The sequence below is a fragment of the Mirounga leonina genome, unplaced genomic scaffold (genome assembly GCF_011800145.1).
Source record: "Mirounga leonina isolate KUSES-001 unplaced genomic scaffold, KU_Mleo_1.0 Mir_153, whole genome shotgun sequence".
Lineage (NCBI taxonomy): Eukaryota > Metazoa > Chordata > Mammalia > Carnivora > Phocidae > Mirounga > Mirounga leonina.
In genome coordinates this window covers 5,582,499-5,607,415 of record NW_023270387.1, presented here as the reverse complement: position 1 = coordinate 5,607,415, position 24,917 = coordinate 5,582,499, and the positions used below count along the sequence as shown (strand labels likewise).

Sequence of the window (24,917 nt, the reverse complement as noted above, 5' to 3'; positions counted from 1 at the left end):
GAGTACTGGATTCAAAAAGAAGACTCGCCTTCATCATGCCATTGACTTCAGAAACTCCAGAATTTTCAAGCCAGAGGGAACAAAGACGGAATATCCACATATCATGTCCTTCTCCACTCAGTAAGCAACTGATGTAATTTTCAACTGCTTTACATAAGAAGCGTTTCCGGTCCTCTTTCAGTGCACGGAGCGCACATTCATCCAGCTCCAGCTCCCGTTGGACCTTTACTGTGTATCTTGCATTGGATAATTAAAAGAAAACACAAAACCCACAACACAAATCAACAGTCAGGTGTCCATCCCAGGAGAAAAGGCAAAATTCTAAAAATTATAAGGGAACAAACTTCCTTTTAGTAACTGAAAGTAAGTCTGTGCAACTCAAAAGCCATTCTAGGCAACCAGGGACAAAGTGGACCCTCCCCAAGATGCCTATTTAACTCTACTTTCCCTATTGTATGCCAGACAAAGGCAGGTCTGAAGAAGGGTTTGATTACATCAGAAGAGATAACTCTTCTGTATTTAAATTAAACACCTATCTCTTTTTAACTATGATACCAACAAACCCAAAAAGCTCTACACTCTACAGTGCACCTAGAATCACACGGCATGAATTCATGCTCTGGTTCAGTACATCCCTCCGTATACAGTCACTGTATCTCTGTGTATCTTACCACTTTCACTGGTAGACATCTCATTACCTGTTGGTCTGGATTTTATGTTCCCTAAGAAGGCCCACTTCCTCTTTGGCCCTTTTCAGAAGAGCCTGCTTGTTTTCAAACTCTGATGATTTCATGTAGTTTTCAATTCTCTGGTACTGAGTGTCCGAGAACCGTGCTAATGAGAGAAATGCTTTCATTTTTCCATTTCTAAGCTCATCACTGCTTTCTCCATCGTAATTTCTAGCAACTTCCACTGCCTTGAAGAAAACACAATCCCTTTATATTATATAGAGATACTAAGTGCATCTAAAGAATCACTCAAATCAAAGAAATACCACACTGAAGTTCAATTTATACATATATATGAACCATACATATGGTTAAGCTGAATTATATGAAGTACAGTATTTTAAATTTTCAAACAGCTCTGACAGTGTAGAAATAACCCCAACAGCTAATATTTTAAAGAACTGTAGAAAAACAAAGGCCTCCATTAAATTTAAAGACAGTCCTATTATGATTTTCATGCTACACTAGCTATTCCAAAATTAATTAAACTAAAGGAGTAAGAAGGAGCAACAGGAAGGTTGAAAGGGGCTGGAGCGCAGAAGTGCGAGTCCTACTTGTAGGGAGGCTGAGATTACAAAGGAATAAAGACTGACGTGCATGTTCCTTCTATCAGCTCTTTTTGTAGATAGATAAATGGAGAAATGATCAGGAACAGCTGGTTAAGAGAGTAGCTAGTGGTGGGGGGTAGAGGGAGGACACATCTGGGCTTACTTTCAAAACAGGGTCCTTCTTTTTTACCACTGTACTTCATTCTGCCTTAAAAATTACACAGAGCTACAACAGTGTGTTCATGCTGAGCAACTCTCAAGGGGTGTTAGAAAAGCTTACCTTTTCTAGATAGGTCTGCATGATGACTGCAGGGTTTTCTAGGCAAGTTTCTGCTAACCAGGTGCCACAAACTCTCAGACATTCTGCGTAGATAAGTCTTAGGTCAGGATCATTCTGTACACAAAAAGCAAAACCTTAAAATGTAATTCACCACCACGACTATAGGGAAGTACGTTCCATGTGGGGGAAAAAGCAGGTTAAAAATGGTTTTCCTCATCTGCTTTCACCATACAACGATTTTAATAATGACAAATAGGTAAGTTTCATGAAACCATCTCTCCCATTGGAGCAGCTCACAATTCCTGAACACTCGTATAAACTAGGCACTTTGCAGAGGCTCTATCGGTGTGTATTACCGCGTTTCAAGAGGTTCAAGGTTCAAGAACCCTGTGACCTGAGTCCTGTCATTGCCCCTAATACGCCGAGTGCAACACTAACACTAACAAGGTACGAGGAGGGTGGGCACCTGTAGCCAGACCTACTTCAGGCTATGCTTGTTGGGCGACCAGTAAACATCATTCTGTGTCAGCTCCCAGAGCTGTGGCACAGTGACGAGCTCTCGGGTAACGAGGACCACGGTGCGGTCAGCTGGGCATCACTGAGCACGTGTGTGTCCAGCCAGCACAGCGTGACTGCTACCAATGCCTCTACTCCGTCCCCATCACGCGCCGGAGAGAGAACTACAGAGGCCAACAAGTTGTCAGTAGCCGGCAGGCGACGGTAAAGAAAATATCAGACGTGGGACTTCCTAAGTAGGTGGACTGACAGTCACTGCAACACGCTCTGCTTTTAACTTTTGTTCTCTCACGCCCTTCCCTCTCCTATTTGTTTCAAACTTACAGTAGCTCTTTCTCCCCACCCCGCCTGTGCCTAGAGTAGCTCTTTCATGTCTGTTTCCCACACATTCTTCTCCAATTCTATGTAAAGGTAAAAAAAAAAAAAAAGGCTTAACATTGGGATAAATCAAGTCAATCTACCACAAGTTGGACTGATAGAATTACTACAAATAGAAAAAAATGAGTATTTTCTAGACTTCTTTTACAAATACGAATTTCCCAGGCTCCTTTTTTACAGTTTCCTGTTCATGGACCAGTAACTTCACTGTGGCTTTATTAAGAATATTTTAAAGCACAGTAGCTTTTTTATAACAGGAATTAATTCAGCCAATGAAACAAAGTGAACCTCTGCACAACTGGCGTCCAGCTTCTTGATCATTTGCTTGAGGATGCTCAGGGCAAGACTCTGCTCCTTCTTTGCCCAGAATACTTGTGCTTCCTCCAGCTGCCACTCAGAGACTCCACAACTAGCTGCATTATACTGTTTAATTTGAAATATTGCCCTTTCAGGGAGCTGAAATGAAAAGGACATACAGGAATAAAGACTTTTACTATTACTACCACTACCGTGAATAATCATCAGGACAGCGGTAACCAGCATCCATTGACAACTATGTGTCCGGACCGTCTTAAGCACATCTCTACCTGCCTCCCCCAGCCCCACAGCTGCCTGTTTTTCTCGTAAGTACGTATTTACATACAAGCATATGTATGTACGTGTATGTGTGCATATGCACACTGTATACCATCACTGAACTGTTATCGATATAGTAAGTTAGGTATCTTATCATTTTAGAACCAGAAAACAGGCTTAGAGAAGGTAAGTCCCTGTCCAAGGCTTAAACTCAGGTCTGATGCCAAAATGGGAAATCTTGAACAATTATGCTGAACAATATTTTTATAGCAATCTGTTTCTCAATGACATTTCTGTTTTACTCATGCTTTCCATTTTCTGTCATAAAAGGAAAGGCCACGGGGTGAGACGACACGGTTTTGAATCCTATTACCTGAGTGTTCTCGACAGTTCGGGCTAGTATGGAGAGTTCTACAAGGTGCTTGGTGAGAATGTCCCTAAAACATTCTCTCTGGGAGTTCTCCATTTCCTTTTCCAACAGGATCTCCAAAATGACCGTGCGGAGAGCCATGATGGGCTCCTGAAAACTGAAATCACTGTCTTTGAGAAGCTGGGAGTGTTTCCGCCACTTAGCATAAACTTCAGAGGGATGCCTGTCCGTGCCTGATCTGAAAGCACAATCACAGAATTCACGTAAGCAAGGGAAAGAAGAAAACAAAATCCCTATTGTGCAGGTTCTATATTTAAGATATAATACAAAGGGTTTTTGCAGTAACGACACTAGAAATTTGAAAGAAGGACCAAAGTTTAGAAAGCTACAAACACAGGAGCTACAGACGATGAACATTTTTCAGGATTTTCTTAAAAATGCTCTTCAACCTCACAAAAAGCAGCATTTCTAAGTATATATTCTTCTGAAAAGAGAAGGCATTCATCAGGCCTGTCACACAAAACACCTACACCCCCAAGTCCTGCTCCAGCGCTCCCTGTGGCAAAAGCAGACATGTCAGCAAGGAAATGAAGTGAACTCATTAATTTCTACTGTGCCCAACTATGCACAGGGGATGACTCTATGCATAATTACAGTTGTTAAAGAAATCACAATTCATTGAGAGAAATACTGGCACCTGGCAAACATTATTTATTAAAAGAAGAGAAAATGCATACTGTACAACTAGTTTACATGAAAAGTCCACACGAAGAAGTACTGTCCGATCCTTCAGGACCCCTGCACTGACAGGAATCGAGAGGAAGCAGGAACAGGAAGAAGATGACAAAGGGAGGACTAGGAAATGACAGCTACTTCCGGAAGCTTCTAGGACAGCACAGCAGAGGACACCTAGAACGACACTGATCCAACACAGGGCTACAAAAGAATGGCGTACCATGCGCTCTGGCAAACAACCAGAAAAAAACAATTTTATCTGGGGTACGAGAGGGGAAGAGCTGTGAAGAAGAAAGCACAATGATGTTAAATTCCAAAAACTTGTATTTTTACAATAAATACTTTTGAAAATGCTTCTTTTACTAACAGCACAGCTCACGAGGCTAATCGACATATCTTGATAAAAGAAACAAACCTACTGACAGCCTCTTTTCTTGTTTTGTAAGTCACTGCAGAGAGAAAACAGCAGAGCTGCACTTGAGAGTTCATTACAAAGTCGTCCGAACCACATACCTGGAGAACAGCTCCCCGATGTTCTCAAGCTCGCCGATGGCCTGCAGCCTGCTGAGTGTGGGGTAGAGAGAGTACACAGACTCGAGGCCCCCCTTGCATAGCTCTTCCACTTCTTTCACCCTGGAGGCAGAAAATATAAGATACGTGGGACACTAAGAGGTTTTCAGAAAGACAGAAGCTCAAATCTGCTTGTAAAGAGTTCTTCTCACTGGCTCTGCTGGTAACCAAATGCTCCTGACATTCGCATGCAGCAGCAAAATGTGGCGGGCATGGAGTCATCACTCAGACTGAGAGTTCACCCTGGATCTCCCACTCCGGGCTGCTAACCCAGGCCACGTTACTGGATTCCTACATTTTTCCCACTTTCAGAATTATTTTGAAGCTTAGAGAGTACGTAAGCAAAGAGCCTGACAAAATGAACAGCACGTAATAAGCCCTGAAATGGTAGCAGATATTTCTGTAATAAAATACAGGATTTAATAGGTCACTAACTACTATTAAATAAAAACCAGTGTGTTATGTGTGTTTAGTCTGTTATAGTTAAGTACCTTCTTGTGCATGATCTCATCTGTGCCTCACAACTAGCCCAAGTATCGGTAAACCCTGACCGTGAGTCACCACTTTACAGAAGGAACACTAATGCTGAGAGGTAAATGCCACACAACTATTAGAGGAGACAAGATTAAAACCGTTGGGCCACAGAGGTCCAGGAAATGGAGAGAGAGGTGGGAATCAACAAGACGTTCTTGAAGGTCCTGCATAAAGAGCTGACATGGTCCCAAAGGGAGTTGTTTTTTTTTTTAAAGGAAAAAACAGATTTGAACCACATGAACAAATAAAAAGGTACTATATATATAAAAAAATGTAACAATTTATGTAAGTACCTAACATATGAGCATGCTGCTACATCTAAAACAAAACACAGAAAGGTTCTGTTAGTACTATACATATATATGTGTATTTGACATATATGCATTAAAGAATTCTCTAATATAAAACATTTGGAACACACAGAATCCCTTTTCAAGATACGGAAAACAACTGTTAAGATGAGCACACCCACAGTTCCTACTAAAACCTTCCTGTGGAAGAAAAACCACATCCCAGTGCTTATTTCTCAGATGTACAGCAGCTATGAAGTTGTTAGTCAAAGGATTTTGCACCCCCCTCCCCCCCCAATCTGTGCTGCTCAAGTGTCAACGTGACTGGCATGATTCATCACACAGGGAACTTCGTTTCTGGGAGGATGGCAATGACAAAGAAACAGCCAGACCAAAGCCAGCAAGTCCTTATCCCTTCACCAGTGCAAATCCTCACACTGAAATTATTCATCAGGCTTTCAGAAAAGAAGCCATGACATTAAATGCTAAGATATAGTAACTCATTTTATAATACCTGGCATATCTGAGACTTTCGTAAAATGTGGAGAATTCTCTATCTCTCAGAGACTGCAGAGCATTGTACAATGATTCATGGTAACTGGTTCCTTCTATTCCTTTGCTGTGAGATAATTAAAACATAAAAGGAAAAAATGTAATTATAAACAAAGAATCCTAAAATATACATGTATAAATAGTTTCACTAAAAAAACCAAAATCTGACAACTAAAATTACAACTTCTCCATTTAAAAAATGCATTTTTAGGAATTTTGGCAAGAAATACAAAGAATTTTGTGGATCATTTAAATTATTCAAGCAGAAAAAAGTAAATTTCTCAGATATTTTGCCTGATTCTAACTATGCTACATTCTCATTTATTGCCTCTGTGAACACCAACTGTATGCCAGGTGCTAGGCACGTTTCCAGAGGCAGGGGTCTGTGAGTGGACAAGTCAGATAGGGTCATCACCCTCCTGGAGTTTACGCTGTGATTTGGAGAAGATGGACAATAAATAAAAAAAATACTGGACAGTGATGAGGGACGTGCGGCAAATTAGAAGAGGGTACCGGAACGCCTGGGTGGCTACTTTGGATGGGTGGGCAGCACAGGTCTCAGATGTGGCCCTGTTAAACTAGAATCTGAATGACAGATTCTATACACATGGAACAGGGGAAAAAACAGGATGCCTATAAGGCCTTGAGGCGGAAACAGCTTGGCCTGCAGGAAGAACACAGAGAAAGCCTACATGCCCGAAATGCAGCTGGCAATGGGAAGAACGGTCTATGCTGATTTACAGAGGTGACAAAAATAAGCTCCTCCAGTAAAATGCTGTAAAAATATGAAAGCGTATCTCTAATTTTATAGCAATCTAATAGTTTGAAATTTGAAAGACACTTCAATTAATGAAATTTTTTTCAATGAAGGTAATTCAACATATAATTCATATGATTTCATTTTTTTGGTGTTTATGTTATCATAAGACTTTTTACATAAAAGCAAAATCTTTTACCGGATTAGGTGTTTGGCTTTCCTTTCAGAAACGGTGATATTATGATATAGGTTATAAACAGTATCTTGCTGTGTTCCTGGTTTAGCAGTTTTTACAGAGGGAAATATTTTATCAGTAAAGATAAGCAGTCTTCTGTGAACCATCCAGCCAGTAAAGTGGTGACTAACTCAAGAGTCTGCAGCAGGGTGTGGGAAGGGAAAGGACTATATTTTTCTTTGGATTTATAAACAAAAAGACTCTCATGAGCAAATACGTTTTAGATTTCTATTTTCAAGAGTATCTTGGGGGTGGGAGTGGAGTTACCCTAACTAAGAAGAGGGTGAAATCCAAGCCCCACAGAGTCACTGCTTCCTGCTATCCCATTTAAGCCGTGTAGGCGTACCTACAACTGCAGCGTCTACGACACATGAAACCCCCAAGCCCCGTGACACTCAGGGAGGGCAATGAGGAACAGCTCACTGCATACGACTCGAGAAATGGCGGGAAAAAGCGCCCGAGTTCTTCTTACTTGACAGAAGGGCAGTGGCCCCACTGCATGTTCCTCCACGCTGCTTGGTACCAGAGCTCCTGCAGCTCGGCACACCACTCCTTATTTTCATGATCTAATCCTTTTAAATAGACAGAAAGAATATGGCAGAGTCCCAGATTCTGCAAGGCCTAAGCAGGAGTGTAAAAAAAAAAAAAATTCAGTACTCAAAGGTAGCAGAACTAGAGACACAAAAAATAGCAATCGAACACAAAAAGTAACTTTCACAACACATCACTGGAAATCCCCCAATACTGTTTAGTATGTTCCCCCCCAGGAACAAAGAGGGCGCTCCCACGAATCTGCCCTGTGAGGGAAGAAGGCTACAGAACACCGGCCAGCAGCACAGACCACGCCCGGGCCGACTCGAACGCAGACCACGAGGAACGGTTTACGTGAGACACACCCACCACGTGGCACACTGGACACTGTGAAGAAATGTCTTCTGCTGTCGGCCAACAAGACTACGATCAACAAATCTATACTCTCTTTGAGGTCAATGACCTGCCCGATTCAGCTGTGTGTCCCCCTGGGTTTTGAGCCCAATGTCTGAAGAGCAGGGAACGTTCTCATGTCTAGTGTGTCTCCACTGACTGAAATCAGCTCAGCACGAGGCCAGCAGTGCTTCTCCAGGGCAGAAAATAGCTCACCTGAATTATCCCCGCCTGGCGGGTTGCTGAAGAGATGGCCGTCTCAAGGTCGTACGTCACCAGGGCTTTCCCCCACATTGCTTCATGTTCGTATGTCCGTAGTCTGTAATGGAAGATTTCCAAAATACCTTTGAGTTCCACATTCGTGGAGGTCCTTCACAGACAGGATTACGACAGCATTATCTAGAAACGTGCGGTTTACCTAGTGAGGGGCTGTAACAGTTTCCCTCCACCACAGCCATACAGACTATCGGGCTCTCCTATACTTCTGTAGATTTCTAAGAGCAGATCCTAAAAACACAGCAGCAACAAACATTGGAGAGGGAAAAATATCACTTTATGAATTTAGCAAACTGGAACTTTTATCATTACCAACACGTATCTCCTAACTCTAAGTGCTATGTTACAAAAGTAAAGGACAGTGATGCTGAAATATAAAGTTTTGAATCAGCAACACAACAAATTGATCCCAAAGAACAGAACAAATGACTCCTTGAAAAGAACTGCTCACAATTTCATGAATTATATAAGAAATCAATCCCAATCTACCAGGCTTTTAACACAGACAAAAATAATCATAAAAACAAAAACAAATAGGGGCGCCTGGTGGGCTCAGTCAGAGGAGCGTGTGACTCCTGATCTCAGGGTCATGAGTTTGAGCCCCACGCTGGGTTTAGAGATTACTTAAAAATAAAATCTTAAAACCATGAAATGCAATCTCCATCAAAATACTATAGCATTTTTCACAGAGCTAGAACAAACAATCCTAAAATTTGTATGGATCCACAAAAAACCCTGAATTTAAAAAAAAAAAAGAAAGAAAACAAAAACAATCCTATCAACAGCTAAAACTATGCAGGGAAAAATGACGTCTGCAAAGTCTGACTCGTGAAAACTGAATGTAGTAAAAATAAAGGTCACGAGTTTTTCTTTGAAAAAAACCTCAAAAATGCATTATGTTACAATTGGTAAAATGTGGCATGGATAAAGAAGTGCTTACTGACTCAAATCTTTGTTGTAAAGTTTGCACAAAATTGATTCCGTTTAAAAACCATCTCAGTAAAATAAAATCGAAAACAATGGAAAACTGGGGCGTCTGGGTGGCTCAGTCAGTTAAGCATGCAACTCTTGGTCTCAGCTCAGGTCTTGATCTCTGGGTCATGAGTTCAAGCCCTGCACTGGGCTCCATGTTGGGCGTGGAGCCTACTTAAGAAAAAAAAATGAAAAAGAAAAAGAAAAGAGAAAAATGAAAAAGCTAGAAACTTTTGCATAGAAAACCAGTCAAGCACTTTAAGTGCCTTAACGGTGCTTGCTCTGGGAAATATTTACTACGTACAAATTCACTGATACTGGCATAATTTTATACTTCTAATTAAACTGTTGACATTCATGAACATGAAACTGAGCCCTTGGTGTTATTCATTCAGTACCCAAGCCTAGTACAGTGTCTGACACACAGGAAATACTCTAAAAACTCAGTAAAAGAGGGTAAGACTATAAAAAAGCGAAAAGGGAAAAGAGAAAGGAGAATGGGATCAACCAGTAGAGAGAACACACTTCACACAAGGCGAGGCTGAGGGTTCTAAGTGTTAATGAAACATCAGGGAGGGTGCTGAAGGGAAGGCGGCCCCCCCCACTAGTCACGTGAAGTTCAGGGGGGGGGGGGGGGGGGGGTGGGCATTAGCAAGTGCTGCTTTAGGCAGGAGCCAGGAAGGAGAGGAAACAGAGACAGAAGACACTTCACAAGGTCCGGCCGGCCCTCAGGGAAGGGAGGCCAGAAAGGATGAAACAGAGGGAAATGATTTTGTGTTAGTCTGAAAGGAAATGATTTTATTTTTTCTTAAATAGGCTCCACACCCAAAGTGGGGCAAAAGCAGGAGAGATAGCCAGGGGTTTAAGCAAAGTCCAAAGGCTGAAACCGTTATTTCAGAGGAATAAGCTGACCAAAGAAATTCAGTGAGGACGGATATTAAGAGATTTAGAGAAGAAGCCATCTGCCCTGAGATGTGACATACAATAAACAAGTAAACAAATGAATATATGATTATAAATGTTAAATGCTATAAAGAAAATGAACAGGCCACTGTGGCAGAAAACATGTATTATAAATTCACCCTGTGAGACAGGTAGTTTTCCTTCCAACTTTCAGATGAAGGAACTCAAGGTCGGAAAGGGTAAGTAATTTTGTGCAAGCTTTTACAACTAAGTGGCAGAGTCCGAATGAGAACTCAAGTCTGTCCGCTACTCCAAGGCCTAACCTTCCCCCAAACCAGGAACTTACATGACCGTCCAAAAAGTAATGTCAGTTTGAAAATCAAATGACATCTCTATAATCTCTGTAACAAAATAATAATCCAAAATATAAAATAAACAGTATCACCAATAAGATCTCTATAATATTTACCTGTAAACTTATTCCAGTTTCTTCTTTACTTTTTTCACTCAAACTAGAAATAGCTGTACTCTGGCTTGATTCTTCAAACGTAAAACTTCTGTTTGTAACAAGAGCACTTCTTTTAATGAGAATATACTATTTTGAAGCTTGTTAATATATACAATATAGACTTGGATGGGAAAAACTAACCAAGATCACAGATAAAACATAATGAACCATTTATACTTTAAAATGCAATATAACTTACACCTAGAGTGGAAAAAAAATTCTGAGTATTAATTTTTCGAAGGAGAATCAAATTTTAATGACAGTCTGACATATGGGAAGGCCAAATGCTAAAATAAACTTATTTACAGAGCCAGGCCTGCTTAAAAATAGATGCTCCCAAATTCCTAAATGTTCTGTCAGTAGTTTTACCCGAAGTTCAACCTCATTAATAATCACAGGCACACAAATTAAGACCACACTGAGACACCACTTACCACCTGATAAATTGGCAAAAATCAAGAAGTCTGATAATACTAAGTGTTGAGAAAGAAGTGCATCAGTGGGATCCACCTACACCCAAGATTATAAAACTAACAAGCGACAGGATGAAAACTCAAGTTTGTGGACTCCAAGGCCTTAGCTTTAAGCCATGCATTTATATTATATATAGGACATTCAGTCCCGTAAGTACTATCAACTCAGAAATCACGCCACCTACGAACTATTTATGACAATAATAATCCAAAGTGTAAAATAAATCTTATCATCAGGGATAGTACCTCTATATTACCTATCGGCTGCCTTCCTTAAATGTAAGGTTTTCTACTGATCTACTTCCTCATGAACTACATTTCTGAGAAGGATGCAAACTGGTATAACCATGTTAAAAAACAACTGGGCACCATGTTAATACGGTTGAAATTCTGCACACCCGGCAACCCAGTAACTTCACACTGAGACACAGATCATTAACCAGGGAATGAGCCAATGAACTGTGGTGTGTCCTCGCGTGGAACATGAAGCGGTAGGGACAAATTAATGAACTACAGCCACACACAGAGATAAAGCTCACAGAAACACTGAGCAGAAAAACAAGTTGTGGAAAAGTCCACATATAATTCATGCTAAAGCTCAAAAATGAGGAAAAGTGAACTGTATTTATGGGTTCGTACTCGTCTGATAAAAACAGCTTCCGTAAGCACGAGGTAACACCGAGCCCCTGGAGAGGGACACAGAGTGCTGACTGACAGAACCGTACTGGCAACATCCGACTTTCTGTGCAGACACTACATACAGGTTCCTTACTGGCAAGTCATGGAGAAGAAGTCAGTTTCCAGAGGAGCAATCTGGACAGTGGGGGAGACAGTCCTGGAGTGAGGACTTTGTCAGCGCAAGGCTGTAAGTGCCCAGGCTAAGCGCGTGGCCAGGCCCCGCAGCCCCCGCCTCCCGGAGCAGGAACACTGAAACCACTGAGGCTGTGAGCTAACACCTCTGGTCTAAATCAGTCTGAGGGAGTTTTGGATTTCTTTCTAAAAAATTTCTTGAAAATTTCATCTGTTCTCAAGAGCAAGTTAACAAATCAAACTGCAGGGCACCTATCGGAGTCACTGAAGAAAACTAGCATTCCCTACCCTCCATCAAGCTTGTCTCTCTGTCTGCCCTCCCTCTGCCATCAGGCACCTGGGGCGGGGGGGCGGGGGGCATCAAAACCGAACTGTTAAAGCAAACAGCAAGCCATATGTGTCAGGGACTTGTTCCTAAAGTTAACCAAAATAAAAATCCAGGCCCTCCTGCTTATTAAACAAGTAATTTTGCAAAAATGTGCCAAATTCTATACAATCACCTACCTACAAATTATGATCTTATTTACACTCATCGAAGAGCTCAGTTATTCACTCCTGGTTAGTAAGAAATACTCTACTATAAAACCAAGACACTGAAACACATTCAGATCATAATTACTATGCAGACCCTGACTCAAATTTTAAGTCTCTAAGAATAAGCAATAATCAATTTCTTACTCATTACATTACAGAACTGTCTTCACAGAAAGTCTATAATGATGGTGAACATATCAATTACATGTTACACACAGTATCTACATATTGTAGATTTTTGTTTTCAGTTGAAAGGTAGAAATTAAATACCAAGCCAGAGAGTTAAGAATCAGTCCAAGCACACTAATTTATGTTTGGAGTAGGATCTGAATTCTGGCTCCTGGTTTTCCACAGTCTAAGAACCACAGTGCTGCCAGCTTAAGGACAATCCAAAGCAGAAACTCTAAGTCACAAGTGTGAGAAATGTAGCAACATTATACATCTTTTTTATTTCAATTCTGTAATATGAATGGCCCTGTGGTTGGAAAACAAAGCTAACAACAAAAATAAACACTAGGCTACGTCAAATGAATAAAATCCGAGGAGGGCAGTTGGGATAATACAGTGCATATTTTCCACTCTTTAACCTTGCTGTTTTTTCTTTTCCACTATGATCTAGGAAACACCCATTCGACTCTTACAAGAGTTCTAACTCAGAGGAAAAGCTAATTAAATCAGTAGAAATCCAGGTAGACAGCAAAGTAATCAAAGTGATTTAGTCACAGAAAAAAATCAGTTACATTACTTTATAGTCAACAAGTAAAATGGATCTTGAATAAGCTGGGGTACTGGTGGTGAAACTAATTTCACTGAAATCAGGGAATCATTCAACCACGTGAAACTGTGATCACTGCATTAAGTTCCCAATGCTACCTGCTGTGGGGAATACAGAGAAAAGTAACTGTGGTCTCTGTCCCTCAGGAGCTTGCTGTCTGGAGAATGTCTACAGTTCTTAAGTAATAAACATCTCTATTTTATTTCAGAGCATAATTATTTCTTTCTTTTAAAATATTATCATTTCACTTTTAAAGACAGGAAACTTCTATCTAAGATGTGTTTTAAATGGGAGAGCAGGAGCAAAACAAACTATTTTTACCTTAACCGAAACAATGTCAACACAGACTTAAAAAACCAAAGGGCTGAATCCCATTACCTTTTGTCCTGGTCTTCCATGCTTTTCTTATCTGCGTAGATCTCTGCATAGAGCAATGCCGTAAAGTGAGCAGCACAAGACTGAGCGACCTTGGCAACCTCTAGGTAATTCAACTCCAGCCAGAAAGCATCATCGAAAACTGTTCCTAAGGAAGGTCTAAAGAAAAATGTTAACATGCAGTCATGTCCGTTTCTTCAACTTCACTATCAAGAGAAAACATGCTCAAATAGAATACAGTGGTATCGAGCTCTGGTGAAAAAGAATATTACATTCAAATCACCCGGACCCGCGTGTCCCCCCAATACAGAGCTGTCCCATTCTCAGCCTGGCTGAAGAGCCCTACCTCTGACCCCTTGTGGATCGCAAACCACAAAGGCGGTGGGTCATCGGCTCATACAAATGTGGGGTTCATACTTGACCTCCATCAAGGGGTCCGTGGACCATAGGCTAAGCGTGGGCTGCACAGAGCAGCGAGTAACACCTACACAAATCTTTTCAAGTGGCCAACTAAATGAAAATACTGTTTCTGCTAAGGCGCAATTACACGTTTCTCCTATTGCAGTTCATTTTCTAAGTCACTCAATCAAAATCTTCTGTGGTAACTGTAGGTCAGGATTGGAAGGGACCAGAGACACCACCTTCTCCAAAGCCAACATCATATGTGAGCTACGACAGGGGAGCGGTTAGGAGTGCTGGTTTCAGAGGAGGGCACAACCTGGCTCAACCCGCTGAGCCCGCACTGCAAGCTGTACCATCTGCAGCAACTTCCCTTCTTGAGCCTCAGTTTCCTCACTTGGAGAGCCCGGGGACAGTACACGTCAGCAACAGTCGTTGCAATGATTCAACGATGCTTATCAGGGTGATGAATCAGGTGCTAACACTTCACTGCAGCTACTGGGGAACCTGCATTTCAGAGATCACACAGCTCCCAAGTACCGGACCTGGACTTGAACTCAGGTCCTTACACCCTGTGTTCCACTCATATTCTCTCAAACTCTTCTTTGAGGCCTATTCAGAATGAGAACTGAAGACAAAGAACTTTTATCTTCTCCAAGGCCTGCCCATGTCAACACCACTCCACCTCGGATAAATCTGCACTGAATGATTCCAAGGTGAAAGTGCCTCCCCACACCAAGGAAAGAGGATTCCAGCTACAGTTAAAGTTTCTGTGGGCTTTCTCAGAAGAGGATCTGGTAACCAAGAAAGTCAATCAGTAACTTTCTAACTGGCAACAAAGACGCTGAAAGACCTAACATTTCTTTTCCTAAGAGTGGAGTGGGATGGATGAGGAGGATACAGATGTAAACGTGAGTGGGATGGATGAGGAGGATACAGATGTAAACGCACACAGGGATTTTTCGTTTTCCTCCCACCTCCTTCCCACTCTTTACCAACCACGGCCAGCAGCAGCCTACCAATTCCTACCTCCTCAAGTTACAGGCCGACGACACTGTTTCCTCACAACCCTGGTCAACTCGGGAGCAGTATGGATCGATCTGACCATGACCTCTAGCAATGCCTGCACTCACTGTTAAAAATCTCATGAGGAATAAGAGGAACAAGATACTATACCATAAAACAATTTATCACAATCAAGAAAATATACACTGCCACAGCAGATTATACAGAACCATGCATTTTGAGGACCGTGAGTCACAGTCAGCAACTCTTATCTTACGAAGTTCCTGACACTGACTTAACACAGTGCCACCCTGAATACGGATTATTTCAAGAAGATCTAAGCATTACACAAATTAAATACAGCACCTTGCAGCAGCTGCACCTAAAATAATGGTGTTAAAATTCAACCAGCAAAATTTAAAATTTAATTTTAAAATCAAAATTCACAAGCTACACTTCTAAATCCCCAGACTCAAGCAGCAATATTCCCTCCGTTACCTCTTTTGTCTCCTCATGTAGTCCACAACAGCAAGCATTGTTCTCTGTGATTTTTTATCCACACAGCATCGGAACAGGTGGTCTGACTCTGACAAAGACAGAGAGCTCTCCTTAGTCCCGGACAGACTTGCTTTCGCACATTCCTCCCTCCATGTGTCTGTCGCCCTCTAGGCTATAGAGTTTCGTAGGCAGTAACCGGGCACAAAACTGGTTCTTAATAAATACGAATGGAGAAGTAGAATTTAACGGCATTTCTTTTTCTTTTAAAATAAACTACTGTGCTTAGGGCTGCCTGGGTGGCTCAATCATTGAAGCCTTCGCCTTTGGCTCAGGTCATGATCCTGGGGTCCTGGGATCGAGCCCCACATCAGGTTCTTGGCTCAGCAGGGAGCCTCTTTCTCCCTCTCCCTCTGCCCCACCCCCTGCTCATGCTCTCTCTCTCTCTAACAAATAAAATCTTAAAAAAAATAAATAAAACTGAGAATTTAATTACTATTTGCATCTTATTTCTGAAGGGGACTAATTCACTGATTCATTAAATACTTATCGAGGATCTTTCCTGTACCAGGCGCTCGGGATACAACCCTGAATACGCCAGACAACTGCTGTGCTCACTGAGCTCACCAATTACACAAATGCTGAGTGCTAGGACCGGGAAGGTGGACGGCACGGACAGGCTTACCAAAAGGAGCCTGATCTGAACAAGAAAAGTTTCACAGAAAAAGTGGTATCTCACAGAAGAGTAACAGCGTCCCAGGCAACAGTCACACTACCTGAGACGGCCAAACAAGAATTTAGTGAAAGAGGATCAGCTGTGCCGAACCACAGGGCTGAAAAGGCGGTAAGGACATGGGGGCAAGCGAGGAACAGATGGACTCACATTATTTACCACAGAAACTGGCAGGATCTGGCCATCAGAGGGACACGGGAGAGAGGTTCTCTGGCTTGGGCAACTGAGTGCCATTCACTGAAGACATTAAAGAAGTAGGCCAAGGGAAGGGGATGAAGATGGTAAGTTTACTTTGGAGAAGTGAGTCCGGGATGCATAGGAGACATTCAAGGGAAGGCAGGAGACTGACAGACATTAGAAAAGATAAACCATTTAATCTGATAGAAATCGGAAGCTACTTCCTTTTAAACCACTGAATTTTACATGTGAAATTTAAATTTTCATTTACAGCCTTATAGATATTGGCACTTTACACAGAGGTAAAATAAAACAGGCTATTTTTACCTATGAATGGAGACAGCATAAAAATGTATGTATATATGATAAACATGAAAAAAAGTCTTGGCCATGTTCATGACAATAAACTGCCAGGTCATCACAGGCAGTGATTATATTAAACTTGGTAATAAAAATTGTTTTTAATATGACTTTAAATTATTTTAATATTTAAAGTTTAAATGCTTACTGGTAATTGAACCACTTATACCTCATTTCCCAAATTAAGGACAGGATATATAGTTTAGATTGCAAAGTCTCTGCGAGAATTTTTATTTCACGTATTTCATTTTGATAATCTAAACAAAATTCACGTAAGCATATTTCGGATTATTTACGAGACCAAGTTATCATCTACTAGGAACACAGAATGAGCTTCCGTGTCTATGTTTATAATTATATGATTTCAAACGGGAGATGTATAAGTGCTGTCAATGGAGAAGAACTACTTAAAACATAGAACAGAGTGGGGCGCCTGGGTGGCTCAGTCGTTAAGCGTCTGCCTTCGGCTAAGGTCACGATCCCAGGGTCCTGGGATCGAGCCCCGCATCGGGCTCCCTGCTCCGCGGGAGGCCTGCTTCTCCCTCTCCCACTCCTGCTGCTTGTGTTCCTGCTCTCGCTATCTCTGTCTCTGTCAAATGAATAAATAAATAAATCTTTAAAAAAAAAACAAAAACAAAAAAACATAGAACAGAGCAAAGTGAGGTCTACAAGACACCACGGTCACGTCCAACAGAGGTTTCAGCAGTCCAGAAAGAAATGACTGGGAGAATCGTGTGATCACAACATACGCCAAAGTGACAGGAACCGTAGTCAAGATTGGGAAAGGGCAATTTAGTTGCAGCGAAACAGCACACAAATCAATACTTGTTTTAGAACTGTACTAGTCTCAAGTACACTAAGTGAATTTGTACCTGGTTTTATGTTTGCACATAATTATGTTAATAACACTAAAGACAACAAGTTAACATTATAGATTTGTGAATTTTCTTCCTTTATTTTAGGTTTGAAAAACTGACCCACAATGAGCCCTTCAGTATGCGTGTAAGTATTATGGATACACACAATACACTATTCCTGCTCCTCATGGAAGTCCTCCTGCTATAAGCTCTTACCGTGGGAAATATTAATTACAAAGCATAAAAAGAAATGCGGTTATTTAAGTAAATAAAGTATAATCTACTTTGGGTTTTTCTGGGGGGTTGTTTTGTTTTGGGTTTTTTTGTTGTTGTTGTTGCTATTGTTAAAAAAAAATCCAAGGATATGGGCGCCTGGGTGGCTCAGTCGTTAAGCGTCTGCCTTTGGCTCAGGTCATGATCCCAGGGTTCTGGGATCAAGCCCCGCATTGGGCTCCCTGCTCAGTGGGAAGCCTGCTTCTCCCTCTTCCACTCCCCCTGCTGTGTTCCCTCTCTCCCTGTCTCTCTCTGTGTCAAATAAATAAATAAATAAATCTTAAAAAAAAATTACTGCAGGGCGCCTGGGTGGCTCAGTCATTAAACGTCTGCCTTCGGCTCAGGTCACGATCCCAGAGTCCTGGGATCGAGCCCTACATCGGGCTCCCTGCTCAGCGGGAAGCCTGCTTCTCCCTCTGCCACTCCCCCTGCTTGTGTTCCCTCTCTCGCTGTGTCTCTCTGTCAAATAAATAAATTCTTTAAAAAAAAAAAAAACAAAACCAAGGATATATACCAAATGTTAACCGCAGTTATCCCAGGTCATAGGATTACAGGCAACTTAATTTTTAAATTTATGCTCATTTCTCTATTATTTTCCACAATAAATATTTTGTAATACAAAGGGTTATTTTAAAAAAATGAGTTGGCCAGATCTTTACCATAAAATTTCAACCTATCTTCCAATACAGGACCCGTGATATTTGCTTGCATTTATCTGTCTTCTTTTCCCACGGCGGGGAACGTAGGGTGTCCTCTTCGTATCCCGGGTGCCAGCGCCGAGCTCAGTGCCGGACACACACTGAGGGCTCAGTCAGTTGCTCCACTATTAGTAGCCAAAATTCCCTGAGGGCGTACTACACATCAAGTATTACCCTAGGTGCTTTACATATATTATCTCACTGAAAACAGACTACAACTTTCATGATGATGAGAAAATAAATTCTTAGAGGTTACAGATTTAAGCCAATAAAGCATCCTGAAGGGATTCAAACACACCTTTCTCTAGAACTGAGAAGTTAACAGTATAAATGCTAGGAATTTAACAGAATACCTGAATCCAAATTTGCAGGGGTCGTGGATCGGCTCGTTGGTAAGGAGTGTCTGAAACAGTTAGTGAAAAATCCCTGAATGTGTGCAGAAAGCAGATTTCTCCATGATTCATCTGTATCTTGGAGTAAAATATCATGAATCAAGTATGGAAGCACAGTCTGACAAAAGTCAGTTTTCACCTGGAACATACAAACACATCAAGTCAACAGTCTGAGTGAAAATAATCTATTGAACACTTTCATTCCTTGTTACTGGCATATTAGACTTAGAAGAAAAATGATAGATGAATCTGTCATGAACTCAGTGTATCTCTAAAACACACACAAAATGCATGTACCAAGGCAGTGCTTAAGAAAAATCAAAGTAACCTATGTTTCGATGTGAAGCATCGTGTTACACAACTGTCCATTTCCAATCTAGGCCATATGCACATAATGAAATAGGATAATGCTTACAAATGAAATTATATGTCACAACTGCTGCAAAGTGCTACTAATAACACACAGTTTTCTAATTTGATATAAAGGAAAATGGGGAATCAAAGTTTAAGAGAAAAGCTGAAAATCTGATTTTTGTATTCTCTACACTCAGTAAAAAGCTGCAACAGTCATGTTCAAATGTTTATTATTTTAATAAACTCCAATTTGAGTATACAATTTGGGTACTTATTTGTGATATACTCCAAAGTGTAGAAAAGTACTTCAATACTTGTGGTACATCAAAACAGTACTCAACCTTATTTTTGTCAAGGTTCTCCCTTCATGTATTTATCATATACTACATGCACAAAACAGACGACAGATGACTAAATGCACATTTTTTTCTTTTTAAACTAAAGACAAATCAAATGGCAGTTTTAGAAAGAAAGAATTTAAGGAATTTGGAATCGGGGTGTGGTGTGTATGTGTATTTGGAACATTTTATCTTGTGGCGCAAAGTCAGAACTTTATAAAAAAAACCTTAGCCATGCTCACTAACGGGAAATGTGCGGTGTCTAGGCCGTCACTGAGCTGACTTAGCACAAGCACAAGGTAGTAATGCAGAGAGTGTGACCATTTCTTCACTGCAACACTTCTTCTGTAGAAGCAAGTCCTGCCTTTTAAACTGCTTTCAATGAGGGCACTTTATCAAAATACTCCATCAGTTTTGTTTTTTTATTTCAAGTTTTTACTTAAATTCTAGTTAGTTAACATATATGGTAAAATTGGTTTCAGGAGTAGAATTCAGTGATTCATCACTTACATACAACACCCCGGGCTCATTCCAAGTGCCCTCCTTCATGCCCATCACCTGTCTAACCCATTCCCCACCCAGGTCCTCTATCAACCCTCGTCTGTTCTCTATTGTGAAAAGTCTCTTAGGGTTTGTTTCCCTCTCTTTCTTTTCCCCCCTTCCCCTACGTTCATCTGTTTTGTTTCTTAAATTCCATGTATGAGTGAAATTATATGGTATTTATCTTTCTCTGACTGACTTATTTCACTTAGCATACCCTCTAGCTCCATCCATGCCATTGTCTATCAGTTAGTTACTTTTAACTGGTAGATGTTTGAACCAGTCAGATGTTTTGTTTTCACACTGTCACTGAATCGTGCTTGATGGTACAATAAAATTAGGTTAACATTAAAGTCTTAGAGCATCATCATATTATACTGTTTTGGATGGCATACTTGATAAAAGTGTGTAAATTTTATTTGATTTGGTATAGACCTTTATTGAAATAAACTGTATTAGACCTCCAAAAATAAAAAAGCAGGGCTGCCTGGGCGGTACAATCAGTTAAACATCCAACCCTTTGTTTTGGTTCAGGTTGGGGTCATGAGATGGAACCTGCGTTGGGCTCCAAGCTCAGCATGGCGTCTGCTTGGAATTCTCTCTCTCCCCCTCTGTGGGAAGGGAGAGAAAGAGAGTGCTTACTCAGTCTCTCTCGCTCTCTAATAAATAATAATAATAGTAATAAATCTTTAAAAAAATAAATAAAAATAAAAAAGCAATGTTAACTGCTACCTCTTTTTCTTAAGAAAGTATACTAGGGAAAGTAAACGACAATGACCTTAAAAAAATTTTTAAAAGCAGACTTTTGGTTAATGTAAGTAATTTACAATCATCAGTATTTTAACTATGGTTAGTAACAAATTATTCAAGGCACCCTTTAGAGCTCATCCAGTACGTAGCTACCCCACAGCCGAAACCAACCACACAAAGCTCTAGCTACACAAAGATGCCGTGTTTGATGGATTCCCAACAGCTGAGCAAGGTGATACTTCATGGACATGACGTGCACAACCACCACACTGTTCAGAGAGCAGGCCATAAATACGGACATGGAACCCAAATGTATCAGGACAACCGAAGGAAACTACATGGAACCCAAATGTATCAGGACAACCGAAGGAAACTACTACGAGAAGGCTCAAATACAAAAAGCATAGGTAGTAAGGGATTAAGGCAGACTAACTAATCTTCTTACTTCACACATTGGCTTTAATAGTTGAAGAATTTCACTTTTTGTGCCTCCGCTATCCAAAAAAGCACAAGTCAGCCTCTTTATCCAAACGTCATGATTTTCACTTTGAGGAATCCACAGGCTCATATCATCCAGGCCTTCTAAAGGACTTTCTTTGTCCAGTCTGGGGACTTCCAAAAACTAGAAAGAAAATAGTCAAAACCCGTGAGTAAGGTCATTAGAAATACATTTTATCTTTCCGGCACAGAACAAATATCTAGGCATAAATCTGTTTCCAAACCAAACTAAGCAGAGTTAAAAATAATACTGGAGGCAATGGGTAACTCTTAAAATTAAAATACACTTATGTTTATACGGAAGGCCAAGTGGTATGATAAAAAATTACTGGTCTGCACAGCAGGATCCTTGAGCTCTACTCTCAGCTCACGAGTAGCATATTATACACATCACAAACTCTCTGCCTCACTGGTCTCATGGACGAAACCAGTCCAAGTCTACCACAAGGAATTGATTTCAAAATGTTTCAAAATGTTAAAACAGATTATATTACTGGTGTTTTACACATTACTGGTTTTATTAATAGTTTATATTACCAGTAATTTCACTAAGACCAAAATTATATTTATGATATATTAAAGAGACTAGTACGACGATGGGTATATGTCCTGAAGTTAATTTGGTGAAAATTCTGTTTAACTCCCATTTGCTTTAGGAAAAGAAAATATTAAAGAGGAATGCTTAGACTAAAAGAGAAGCAAGAGTTCTTAAATATCCTTCAGAGTCCTTTCAGTCAAACGTGATTATGATATTCAAGTGGAAAAAGGGAAGGGAGAAATCTATAGGTCATCTTATATTTCACTAGGGGGCTGTGATACTTTAACTTCCTATGGAAATAAACACTTGCTTATTGCACATTACCTACAAACCACACCCAACATCAGTGGATTTCATGGGATCGATGTAAGGGTTTTCTACTCCTAAGAAGAAAGGCCTATCATTAAGAACTCCTCCTATCCTCCAAATCAATCAGCTTTCTATCTCAACTTTTCCACACTGCTCTAATTAAAAACAGAAGTGCCCTGGATTCAAGTACAGTTGGAATTACTTCTAAGAAAGGTTTAATGTTAGTATAATACTATTTAGGCAACTTGATATTCGTATCTCACAGCAAACAGAACTGTTCCAGATATAGTGGGTATTCAATAAACATTTATTATTTGAGAGACCTTTTTTTTTGATGTTCTAAAAGGCTGTAGATAGATCAGCATGGGATCAGGTGTCGTCTTATAAATCTCCCAGAAACTATGTCCAGTCTTTGTGGCTAAAATGCTTTTCAAACAGGTAACAGCAGCTGATCGCACTTTGACACTGAAAAACATGTAATTCAGATGCTTATGAAGTATATTCAACTACTGATGAATATGAAACCCCCAATAAAAAATTTAAATCTAAAATTTTAAATTTATATTACAGGTTGACTCTTGAACAAGTTAGGAGCACTGATGCCCACACAGTCAAAACCTGTGTATAAATCCTGACTCCCCCAAAACTTAACCACGAATAGCCTGACAGGGAGACGTACAGACACCATAGTGAACACATACTTATATGTGTTACATACTGTATTTTTACAACAAAATAATCTAGAGAAAAGAAATTTATTATGTTAGTCACCATACATTACATCATTAGTTTTTGATGTAGTGATCCATGATTCATTGTTTGCGTGTAACACCCAGAAAATGTTCTGAAGAATATCATATGGGAGAGAAAATACATTTACAGTACTATACTGTATTTACCGAAAAAAGCCCACATGTAAGTGGACACAGGCAGTTCAAACCTGTGTTGTTCAACTATAGAGCGTAAAGGTTAACTGCATCAGGCAGTTTTTACATTAGGAAATTTTACCTCTAAATAAAAATTCTAGGGGCGCCTGGGTGGCTCAGTCGGTTAAGAGTCTGTGTTTGGCTCAGGTCATGATCTCAGGGTCCTGAAATTGAGCCCCATGTCAGGCTTCCTGCTCAACAGGGAGTCTGCTTCTCCCTCTCCCTCTGCCCCTCCCCGCTTGTGTTCTCTCTCTTTCACTCACTCTCTCTCTCAAATAAATGAAATCTTAAAAAAAATTCTATAATCAAAATTCTACAGCATCAATGCCAAAATTATCAACCATTTTTAATACTCCTTTAGTAAACCTGAGTTACTAATCACTGCAGGGGGGTAGGGGGCAAAGAAAGCAAGCAAAAGTAATCTCATAGCTACCAAGCTGAAATTAGGATAGAATCTGTTGCAATTTTGTTTGGCATAAAGAATCAGGGGGCAAAAGAAAACCCTGTCTGATTAGCTTAAGATCTTTGGAGTTATGACACTTCTTCTCTAGGACTTATCTTAAAAGGATCAAAATACTCTCAATGAGAGCAGTGCCTTTGATTTCGACCAATGCCCAAAACATCCGCTTTTGCAATTTTCCTATTTTTATGTTCTGTATCGAACTACCTGGTGGTTTTCTTATTGTTTGTTTAGGCTACTCTCACTAGATTTTAACAAGGACCTTGTCTGGTATGCTCATCAGTGAACCCAGTGCCTGGCACACAGTAGGGCTTCAGGGATTATGGCAATGAATAAAAATACAATGATTTTTATTAAAATACTTGAGATTAAGAGAAAAGTATGGCAATGTAAAGGAGGATGCTTCAGTTTCAGGAGACGTTAATTTACATAAAGTATCAACGTCCCTGAACGTCAGACGAAGTAGGTGCTAGCAGGTAGACAGGCTCAGTCCATACTCACCAATCCTCTACCAGCGTGTTGTTCAGGTAGGTCAGCGTTATGAAGGTCCACTGAAGTTCTTTATCTTCAAATAACTCAGGGGCCTTGGTAGAAGATGTATCTCTACCGTGCTGTATAGCTATCGTGGAGAAATCGACAGGACCCACTTCTCCCAAGCAGCTTCCAACAGCCTCTGTATTTAGAAATTCCTTTTCAGTACAGTTGTAGCTAAAAGATCTCCCATAAAACAAGTTTTCCCCCACAAAAAATATCATGTTTTGTCATCCCTCAAGATTTAAGTGGCTTCCCAAAGATTCTGAATAAAGAAGCTACTATAATATTGCAGCATTTTCTTTATATATATCCATGTGGGCAAAAGATATTTTCCCTATAAAATCATATCCGGGAGAGAGAAATTAGTAACAGAATATAGATAGTAAGCATGAAAGTCTAAACACAGCTTCTATATGAATGTAGCAACAGACTTTAAAACTGTTAAAACATTTTTGAGGTATTATATACATAAAGTACATAAACCTTAAACACTCAGTTCAGTGAAAATTCACACACACATTTTTTTCCACCTGTGTTATCACCATCCAGATGAAGACAGAGCAGTTCCTGCCAGAGAACTCCTTCACACTCTTTCCCAGCCGTGAGGGAATTAAAATACACCCATAAATTTTTTGATAGCTCTCCTTCCAAAAGGTGTAGCC

General features: G+C 40.4%; 1 protein-coding gene across 4 annotated transcripts in view; it reads right to left on the bottom strand.

Annotated features, from left to right (window-relative positions):
- ATM (ATM serine/threonine kinase) overlaps positions 1–24,917 on the bottom strand; it is a 123,092-nt gene that overhangs the window by 21,993 nt on the left and 76,182 nt on the right. For 3 of the 4 annotated variants that reach the window (XM_035008856.1, XM_035008855.1, XM_035008857.1), the window contains 17 exons: positions 24,223–24,394; positions 22,659–22,800; positions 21,436–21,612; positions 18,970–19,147; positions 15,522–15,609; positions 13,623–13,778; positions 10,614–10,701; positions 8,412–8,500; positions 8,210–8,312; positions 7,542–7,690; positions 6,040–6,144; positions 4,645–4,764; positions 3,400–3,634; positions 2,739–2,906; positions 1,557–1,670; positions 699–916; positions 29–236 (listed from right to left, as the gene is read on the bottom strand). In XM_035008856.1, the coding sequence (XP_034864747.1) occupies positions 29–236; positions 699–916; positions 1,557–1,670; positions 2,739–2,906; positions 3,400–3,634; positions 4,645–4,764; positions 6,040–6,144; positions 7,542–7,690; positions 8,210–8,312; positions 8,412–8,500; positions 10,614–10,701; positions 13,623–13,778; positions 15,522–15,609; positions 18,970–19,147; positions 21,436–21,612; positions 22,659–22,800; positions 24,223–24,394 (2,510 nt within the window). Of the gene's footprint in view, positions 1–28; positions 237–698; positions 917–1,556; positions 1,671–2,738; positions 2,907–3,399; positions 3,635–4,644; positions 4,765–6,039; positions 6,145–7,108; positions 7,209–7,541; positions 7,691–8,209; positions 8,313–8,411; positions 8,501–10,613; positions 10,702–13,622; positions 13,779–15,521; positions 15,610–18,969; positions 19,148–21,435; positions 21,613–22,658; positions 22,801–24,222; positions 24,395–24,917 lie in introns of those variants that run through there. The other variant, XM_035008858.1, reaches the window with a different exon arrangement.